A 10,274-nucleotide genomic window follows, 5' to 3' on the forward strand; every position below is an offset into this window, starting at 1 on the left:
TTTAAATGCGTGGTTGTCTCACCTTCAGCCAGTCCCTGTCTGGTTTAAAGACCTCTGAAGCAAATCCTCCACAGTGTGGTGTTTGATTTGAATAGCTATAACGTGGGCGGTTTGTTTGTCTCTGTCTTTCCTTAGGTACCGCATGTACAGGAAGAGTCAGACTACAGGTTTCCCCTCCCTCATCACCATCTTCTCTGCTCCAAACTACCTGGATGTCTACAATAACAAAGGTCTGACACACACGCACACACGCACACACACACACACACACACACACACACACACTTAAAGGTGTACGTACACAAAAAGCTGATGTGTGAGCATTTCTGTGCAATTATTTTAACCTGAACAGCATGTTATTCTTTATCCAAGTCTGACTTAAAACATCCATGACGTAACTTCCTCTTAGTGTAACATTAGGAGCAACGTGATATATGATGGTTAGTATTTAGGGAACATTACTGTCTACTGTATAACCAAAGTGGAAAAGACTAATATCTGTATGTGTGTGTTTGTGTTTGTGTGTCCAGCGGCGGTGTTGAAGTATGAGAACAACGTGATGAACATCCGTCAGTTCAACTGTTCTCCTCATCCCTACTGGCTGCCCAACTTCATGGATGTCTTCACCTGGTCACTGCCTTTTGTGGGAGAAAAGGGTACCACACGCACACACACACACACACACACACACACACACACACACACACACACACACACACACGCACACTCACACACACACACGCACACTCACACACACACAAACACACGCACACTCACACACACACAAACACACACACACTCACACACACAAACACGCACACTCACACACACACAAACACACACACACTCACACACACAAACACTCACACTCACGCACACACACACACACACACACACACACACACACATATTGTCTCTTGAGACGTTGCATCACAGTTTCATTTGGAGGCATAAATCATGACAAGTTGGAACATTTATATCAACTGTAGCTTCTACCATCTACAAAGATATAGCTACATACTGTGTTTGCAGTGAACTGTTGGGACTCTTGTCTCCATGTCCGTCTTATAGTCTGATTAACAATAACATCATGTCTGTGGCTCTATGCCACGCCTCATGACTTAAACTAGCATTTGTGTATGTTTACAAAGAGTGATCAGAGAACCCTACACAGAATTTGTCCAAATATATTGTGTGATTTTAAAAAATGACAAAAAAGCTAAAATAGGCTCAGTTTGTCAGTCACCACCTTTTCTCACCAGGGGCACATCAAAGATATAGTTGTAAGTGTTTGCATTAGGTAAAGTTATAAATAACCCAACGTGTTCTTTTAAAATGGCAACTAAACTATGTATACAAATCACCAAAACAAAAGAATCAATAAAAACAGTACAAGGAACCATCTGTGTAAATTTGTTAGTTTGATGAATTTCACAGGAAGATCCTTTTTTATGTACTTTATCTGTTTCTAGTACCACTTAATAATACTCTCTAAAAATAACAATGATATCAGCTTTAAAAGGTAAAAAGACAACCCCTACTTACAGGATTAGGGATTTGCGGGTAACTAGAGTTTAGTCTGATTTGTCCTTCATTACATCCCTTTTTTTTGGAGAGCAACAATAAAGAGACGACAGGAACTGATGGGAGAGAGAGAGAGAGATGGGGAATGACATGTAACAAATGTCTCCAGCTGGGTGTAAACCAGGGAAGTTGCAGGTCATGGTCCTCATCTTAACCCCAAGGCCTCCAGGGCGTTTCCGTGTCCCTGGTTAAGTGCGTGTCTCTGTTTGTCCTGCAGTGACTGAGATGTTGGTCAATGTCCTGAGTATCTGCTCTGACGACGAGCTCATGAACGACGGAGAGGAGATCTTCGACGGTAAGAAACATTCACCAGTGAGCAGCGTATGATGAAACTCGTTTCAGTGATTTAATAAAATGTCAGAGTTTACAGATGAGTTTGTGCTTGATCGTCTTACAGCCAGTGCAGCAGCAGCAAGGAAAGAGGTGATCAAAAACAAAATCCGAGCCATTGGGAAGATGGCCAAAATGTTCTCTGTTCTACGGTGGGTTGAGTTCTGGTTGTGTGTGTGTGTGTGTGTGTGTGTGTGTGTGTGTGTGTGTGTGTGTGTGTGTGTGTATGTGTGTGTACATGTAGTGTTTCCTTTAACTTCTGCAGAAATCATCAGCAGTCCCTTTCTTAGTTCAGTGTTTGAACCCACAAGCATGTTATTGTGTTTGCAGGTGCACAGTGTGAGGAAGTGTGTAATTCTCTGTAACTCTTTCTTTATCACCTGCTCTCTCTTTTCATCCACACACACACACACCTGTCACACACATACACACTGTCTCTGTTTCTCAGGGAGGAGAGTGAGAACGTGTTGACCTTGAAAGGATTGACCCCTACAGGCATGCTGCCCAGCGGAGTGCTGTCTGGGGGCAAACAGACCCTGCAGAGTGGTGAGTGTTTCACACACTTGCACACAGACAAAACACACTCCCCAACTTGACCCTGAACACACCTTCCGAGACACATTTAAAAGACACACAAGTACACACAGACCCAATTTGAATATCTGCTTTGGACCATCTTTTGGTTCCTTCCTGCCCTCTTTCCTCTTCTCCCCCTCTAGTGCTGATTTCCTCTTCTCATCCTCCTACCTCACTGACTCACTCACTCTCTCCACCTCACCTCACCGGCGCCGAGGATACTAACAGCCTGCTGGTTGTGTGTGTGTGTGAGAGAGAGACAGTTAGACAATGCCCTGATTATTAATGCAAAGAGATAGACTCTTACAGAGAGAGGACATACAGGCAGGGTGTGTGTGTGAGCGAACACCAGCTACTGCTAACTCTGAACCTGCCGTGGTCTCAGTGCTACCCTCCGGGCCTCACATGACTAAAGCCTGAAACATCCTTTTGTGGCTGTGAATTTGCGAACACAGCGTGTACATGTTCGTACCCGTCTGCCAACACAAACATCACATAATGTTATTGTGTACAGCAGGGGATCATGTTGCATTTATCAAATCACAATATAGACAAAAGTCCATCATGTGGACATTTTTGCCATTAACTGACAGAGTTGCGCCGCAGTGGCTCACCTGGTCGAGAGCGTACCACACAGGCTTGGTCCTGACCTCAGCGGCCATGGGCTCCAGTCTGACCCACAGCCCATTGCTGCATGTCATCCCTTCTTTCTCACCCTGACTTTCCTGTCTTATCTCTCACTGTACTATCAGAGTAAAGGCAAAAGCGCCCAAAAAATAACTTTAAAAAAACTGACAGTGTTTAGTCGAGAGCCTGACAGGAAAATGTGGGGAGGGAGGGAGGGGGGTGACAGCAAAGGTTGTCAGACTCGAACCAGAGATGCTGATGTTTACATGGTAGACAATTATCACGCCTCTTATCATGTTTGGGGAGGTCATACTAACTTTCACTCTTTAATCTGTTTCATTTTCCATTTTAAATTTCCTTTTTGCTGTTGGACCAACCCAAGTACTCACTAAACCCTTTCAGACCTGTGTTTGTCAGACAGCATGTAGCTGAGGTTTCGGAGGCTCCTCCTCGAGCCACGGTCACCCATAACTGCTTCTTTGCGCCCTCAAGCCAATACATTTACGCATAACAGCACAGAAGCATGTTTCAGCCTTCACTCCTCTCTTCTTCTCCTCCTTCTTTCTTTGTACTTCATCTTCTCTCTTGGACTCTGTCATCTTCTCTCTCTTCCTGTCCTCCTTCCTCTCTCTCTCTCTCTCTCTCTTCCTTTCTCTCTGCCCATCCTTCAGCTACCATTGAGGCCATAGAAGCCATCGAGACAGTTAAGGACGCTGAAGGTAAAATCCCACTCATTTCACTGTGTGTGTGTTGTGTGTGCACACATGCGTGCACATGTGTGTCTGTGTGTGTGTGTGTGTGTGTGTGTGTGTGTGTGTGTGTGGCATGGCTGCACTCTCAGCCATCCATGCTCATAAGGTCATAGATTTTCCGTACCCACGATGCACTGAGCTCTTCTAACTGCATCAGCGCTCACAACAAAGCCTAGAACCGCTGCATGCTGAAGCCACCACATCAAAACACACAAACATACTTTTCTCTTTCCTTCACTTGGGAAACAGGAATATTGCTACACCTTCTCTCCCAACACACACACATGCACACACTAACATTTATGTACGTCCCAACACACACCACAAATCACACACAGCTTTTTCTGACACACAAAAGAAGAGCGGGACCGTGGGTGGGAGTGGGTGTTGTGAAGGTGGGCAGGGTCACTCAGACCTCTTGTAGTCTGTGTTACAGTCCTTTTCTCTATATTTCATAGGTGCTGTGGTTCTGTAGAAGATGAACATGCAATCAATCTGTTTCTCTACAAGATGTGGCAGAACACCACTTCACCATGTTAATAATAAATAAATGCAAATTGCTGAGGGAATATATATTTGAATTAATTTCACAAACCAAATCTTAAAACCTTATCTGGGATAAAATATTCTGAATTCAAGTTGCAGTTAGCTTTTCACAGAGCTCTCAACCGTGTCCCACGGCCTCCTCCGGCAAATGGTCACATAACCTGAGTACAGAGCTTCAGTCCCGTGCTAACAGGTGGTTTGACCCAGGTCATGTGATTGAGCTATTTGATGAAGAAGACTGGGGGATTTGTTGGATCTCTGCGAAAAGCAAATTAAAGTAACTTAAGTCTATTGTTCAGCTGAGTGCAGTCGTCCACGCTGTGTCACTGTCAAAGAGCTCCTGCCTCGTATTTTCACTCGTTCACTCACTGTGATTAAGTGAAGCTTGAGTTTTGAATATTTGACCAGATATGTGTTCCCAAGGTTAAGATTTAATCTCCAAACTTAAAACTTCAGTGTAAAGTAGAAGAAGATTAATTTGGCACTAGTATACATTTTGGTCTGCCAGGTTCGTCTGTGCTACTGAACAGATTGTGGTCATGGTGTTTGTGTTTAGTGTATTATATTCCGTGTACATAGGCTCAGTGATGACTGCACGCTTACTAAACTGTAGTCTTCTGTGTTTGTACCTTTAGTGCTGTCCTTGGCTTACTTGAACTATAGTCCATAATTTGTTTAAGAAAATAAATTATGGCTATCTCTCGTGTTATGTTTTTCTGTCATGTAATATGAGTGTTAGATGTCCGCTGTGTAACACAGTGGCATACTGTATCTGTGAGTAGCTGCATGTGTGCAAAGGTAATATGACAGTAGCCGTTGTTCAAAAGTGGCGTAGGTTCCCCTTTATTAGCAGTTCAGCTGATTTCAAAGCCCCAAGCATCATTATTCCTTATTTTAATGAGATTGGTTTTGATGTTAAATGCCATTACAAGAGGTGGTCCTGATTTAAAGGGGTACTCCAGTGATTTAGTATTTCACTTCCAAAAAGTTGAGGCACTGAAAGAAGCCAAAATAAAACAAGACTAAGAGAAGCTGAAGTAGCTAATTTGGGTTAATTAGATGACAAGCCTTGCAGTGGGAGTAATCATCTTGGAATAATGTGGGATTGCTCCCATGTGTGGATAACAGGACGTATTCCCATTCTTCCCATTCTGCTGAGATGGTTTGAATGCATCATAAGACTCTCCCTGCTTGCTAAATGCACCCAGCTGGTAACACAAACTTCTGTTCAAGGAATAGTTCAATATTTTGTGGAATTTGTTTAATCTTAAATTATTTAAGTGAGAGTCCTGTCGTCACCGTGAGGTTGCCAGACGGAAACTCCAGGAAGTCACTGTGCCAGGCCAAAAAATAGTCACAGCACCTACAGTAACTCCCCGTACGATGTGTCAGTTAGAGAGCTTTACAGGTGCTGTCCCACCGTGTCCACTCTTTATGCTAAGCCAAGCTAACGGCTTGCTGTTGCTTGCTTCATAAAAACATGAGAGTGGTATCATTCTCAAATAACCGTATTTCCCAAAATGGCGAACTATTCCTATAGATATTTGAAGTCTCCAAACAGAGAATGCCCTGACGACATCATCCATCCATGACTAGTTGTAAACTGACCTTCATCTGTAAAATCGGTGGAGTGCCCCTTTAAGAGTTAACTTCTACTGCACCAGCATGTTATTCAGTGAACACACTGACGAAGGGACATAGTGACAAATTTGAAAAAGCCAAACTAAACGTACAATATAGTGATCGACAGGAACTTCAAAGGACAGAAATGGAAAACCTGACAACTGACGTTTGAATTTTTTTTTGTAGTTTACAACGTGTATAGGAAACTGGTAACTTCCAGTAACAACAGTTTCAAACAAAAGGCTGTCAGAAACTCTTCACGGAGACGAGACATGTCTGAAGGACTTATGAACGACCGCTTCTGTGCAGCTGTGCTTTGTTCCATACTCTGTGTCTCATAATTGCTTACCTTCCAGGCGTCTCAGACTACTGATCTAGGATCAATGGCCAGGTCGCACTGACTGTCACGTTCACTGTGAGCCGCGAGGTCAAACTAATCCTAGCTCAGCATTCAGACAACAGATGAACACTGGCTGATGTGTGTGGATATTGGTGTAGGAACCCTGTAGATGAAACAGGACTTTGTTTATCCAAACCCAAAATGGCCTTCAGCTAAAGGGAGCACTGTCAGGATCAATGTGCGCTAAAATGAAAGCATTTAAAAGGTGAATTGGACCAGAATGGATGCTTTGGAAATGTCTGAATATTCATATTTCATAGGTGAATAAAATGTGATTTGGAATTTCGATCCATTTCAGTGCTCTAACTATTTCCTTCAAAGCTGCCAGGGGTTTGGATACAGAAGGTCCTGCTAAATGTCTTAGGAGATATTAACTGCGTGCATGTATGTATGTTTGTGTGTCTGCGCGTGTGTGTGCGTGCCTGCCTCTCTCCACAGCCATCCGAGGCTTCTCCCCGCAGCATCGGATCAGCAGCTTCGAGGAGGCCAAAGGTCTGGACCGGATCAACGAGAGGATGCCGCCACGACGCGACGCCGTCAACAGCGTGGGCCTGTCGATGGGCCGCATGAACATGGGAGAGCCCAATGGGACCGACAGCAACAGCAATATACAGTGATGGACATACACTCCCACATGCCCAGACACATACCTGCAGTTACAACACTGATATGGTACCATATTTATAGATACGTGTACATAGGCATATATACACAAGAAAAATGCATCACACACAAACACAGTATTTCATACACTGAATAGGCTACAAACAACATCACACACACATGCAATCACACACACGATTACCTACCCCTTTCCCGTTGCCCTCAGCTGTATGTAAAGGCATGAGCGTACCCGGACTTTACCACCAAAGGCTGAGTCTCTTCACTGAACTGATCAGCCCTATTTAGAGAACTACAACTCCCATGTACCTGCACCACAACAGGAAAGAAACTACAAAAACACTCCTCATGCAAAACAGTAGGAGCTGCTGGCCACTGTGTATTTGGGGGTCACCGGTGGGTTGACAGTGTCAGCATGAAGTGGCTGTATCAGTGGCGTGTGTTGTGTCGGGCGGTTATGTCGGTCCAGTGGGGGGAGAGTTGTGGCGATCATGGATGGGAGCGTTAAAGATACGTATGGTTCTTTTTCCTGTTTGCATCCCAAAACAGGAAGTTGAATCAAACTTGCGATAAGTTGATTTTTATAGGGTCGTGGATATTCCTGCGTGTGTGCGTGCACATGCTTCAACATGTAAATGTCCGTGCGGTTATATTTGAAAATGTGTTTCTGTTTGCAAATCTCAGATTTGCAGATCTCGTCATCAGCGAGGCAACAGTGAGAAAAAGTTGGATGTGTGGTGTGGTGGTTTGTGTGGAGATAATCTCAGCTGCAGTCTAATCTGAGCCCTTGCTGTTTTTTCTTCTTGGGAGGAAATTCCCGTTTGCTTTTGTAGCACTGCACTGTACCCATCCTCAAGTGGAGGACCCCCCCCACCCCCCCCCCCACCAAAAAAAAAAAAAAAAAAAATGTAGTCCCAGGCCAGCGGAAAGGTTTGAAACAGGGCCCGGATCAGATTTGAAGCAAGTGTTTCTCCCTACCTGCCGTGTGTAAATAGGATACATAGAGAGGTTCTATTGCACATCTGATGCATATGGTCACAGGATTCAAGATGCAGTATAACAGAATTAGGATACTTTAGGTATGTGAGGGAGCTGGGGGGAGTTGAAATGTGAAGTCATGCTCTATTCATTCTCTTTCTACATCCTCCTTTCTTCCTGTGTTGCTGTCTGCTACCAAACAGCAGTGATGGCCGGTAATGTCCGGCCTAAAAACCAGGAAATGATATTTCACAGAGGAAACAGACTCTTCTGGTGACGGCAGCAGCCAAGACAACAAGAAGAAGTCAAAAGAAAAAGGTCTTTGTAAAGCATTTATATTAACGCATCAGTGCATGCAGAGTTAAGTTCTTTGATAATAATGTGAAGATTATATTTGTGCTCTGTGTTTCACTATGGTAGGAAATTTTTTCTTCTTGTTTTTCTGGGTAATATAAATGAACTGAGGAATAATGAATAATTTATTTTGTACATAATGTTAATTTAATTTATTTTTTGTATTCATTTTGTGTTATATTCTGTTTTGTTTTTTTCATGTTTCTCTTTTTTTTCTTTTTCACAACCTGTGTTTCCGGTTTCTTTCAACGCTGTACAGAATGACAGTACGCTTCTATTCAAAGTGTCAAGTCCACGTTCTCTCCTCTCTTCTTTGTCGATGTACAGGAGTTGTTTTTAATGATAAATATGAATAATGATAAACAAATATTAAACTAGCATTGATGAATGACCATACTATATACAGAGGCACAGGCATTCAGGCAGCCAAAAGCATGATTGCATGGTTAAAATTTGCGCTGTTCAAAGCAAAAAGCAGCAAGACACATTTTAACAGAAGAGCCGGTGTGTTGCCGTCACAATTTAAAGGAAAAAAGTGTACTCTCTCTGATCATAATTCTTGATGATTCCTCTTGTTATTTGATGATATTTATGATTCTATGATTATTATGATTCTATTTATTATGGACATTATTCTTAATATTTAAGCTCTCTCTCTCTGCTGGTTGCTCTTCATGTTGCGTTGCTCCTTGGTTGATCTTGTTGTGCTTCTTTGGGAGAGGTGAACCCCCCTGGGAGACCCTGTGCCATAGAAATTGTGCCACGGTTCTTACTTTCTTTCTCTCTCTCTCTTTCTCTCTCTCAATCTCTCTCTCTCTCTCTCTCTCTCTCTCTCTCTCTCTCTCTCTCTCTCTCTCTCTCTCTCTGCTCTCTTTCTGTTTTGACTCCCCAGTCACTAACACTGTAAGCATGCCCCATGGGACGATCCACTTTTTTACTCTTGAATAAAATATGCATGAACCTTTGGTATGGATACAGTGCCTTTACTTCCTTACCACTGAGCATAGACACACGCACACATGCACACATGCACACACAAGACCCACCCTCATTCTACAGATGAATGCTTCATTAAAGCCAGTCGGACTGACTGGACCTGTTCTGCAGTTGCCAGATCATATGAAGGACATGCTTACATAACCTGCATAATTCAGATTATACTCAGTGTATGAATATGAAGAATATACTTATTCAAACTGAAGTATTAGAGAGTGAAGATGTACAGTATGTACAGTATAGATTTTAGCATCTTAAAACTCATTCATTCCAACACATTAAGTCAGTCGTTCTCTATCTTTACCCCTTAATATGAACCAAAGTCTCCTTGCAACCCCTGAACAGTTCAGTGATTCTACCTGCTCAGATTTATTATTTATACCTGAAGAGGTAAAGATATTTAGTTTTTCACAAGAAAAATCATTAAATATAAATAATAATTTTGTGCAGCAGAATTTAGTTTTTTAGTGTCGTGCCCAGGAAATCCTCTCATGAACTTTTCTAATTATTTGAACCCAGGTTGGGAACAATGGTCTTTTGCATTCTTCTTTGTATGTATGTATGTAATTTGTGTAATTCCTTTAAGTAAATCCATTACTGGAAGAGTTTTAACTGTCTTTCTCTTTCACTTTAAAAATGAAAGTGAAAAAGTGCAAATGAGCCTCATGAATTATACAGTGCAACATTTAAATAAGTGACAGAAAAAAACCTAAATAAATGAGAAACACAACCAACGCAGACTTATGTGTTTGCAGAGCATGAGGGGTGAAAATCATCATCGCAATCATAGCCTTGAAGTTCAGAGTGGGCTGCTCCCCTGCCCCCACTTTGCAGTGCCTGACTCCTCCTAACTCCCAGGCAAAGAGGTGTGTGTGTGTGTGTGTGTG

The 10,274-nt window shown here is 42.7% G+C and overlaps 1 protein-coding gene across 3 annotated transcripts in view; it reads left to right on the forward strand.

Annotated features, from left to right (window-relative positions):
* The window catches only part of LOC111646476 (protein phosphatase 3 catalytic subunit alpha-like), a 33,012-nt gene extending 23,656 nt beyond the window's left edge, over positions 1-9,356 (forward strand). For 2 of the 3 annotated variants that reach the window (XM_023395977.2, XM_023395978.2), the window contains exons 8-14: positions 136-230; positions 531-656; positions 1,802-1,879; positions 1,982-2,066; positions 2,363-2,460; positions 3,789-3,836; positions 6,877-9,356. In XM_023395977.2, coding sequence (XP_023251745.1) covers positions 136-230; positions 531-656; positions 1,802-1,879; positions 1,982-2,066; positions 2,363-2,460; positions 3,789-3,836; positions 6,877-7,055 — 709 coding nt within the window. In that variant the 3' untranslated portion in view covers positions 7,056-9,356. The remainder of the gene's footprint in view (positions 1-135; positions 231-530; positions 657-1,801; positions 1,880-1,981; positions 2,067-2,362; positions 2,461-3,788; positions 3,837-6,876) is intronic. The other variant, XM_023395979.2, reaches the window with a different exon arrangement.
* Positions 9,357-10,274: the final 918 nt, after the last annotated feature.

Source organism: Seriola lalandi, unplaced genomic scaffold (genome assembly GCF_002814215.2).
Source record: "Seriola lalandi dorsalis isolate HSWRI2012SDOR001 ecotype SW California unplaced genomic scaffold, Sedor1 jcf7180002054971, whole genome shotgun sequence".
In the NCBI taxonomy this organism is placed as follows: domain Eukaryota; kingdom Metazoa; phylum Chordata; class Actinopteri; order Carangiformes; family Carangidae; genus Seriola; species Seriola lalandi.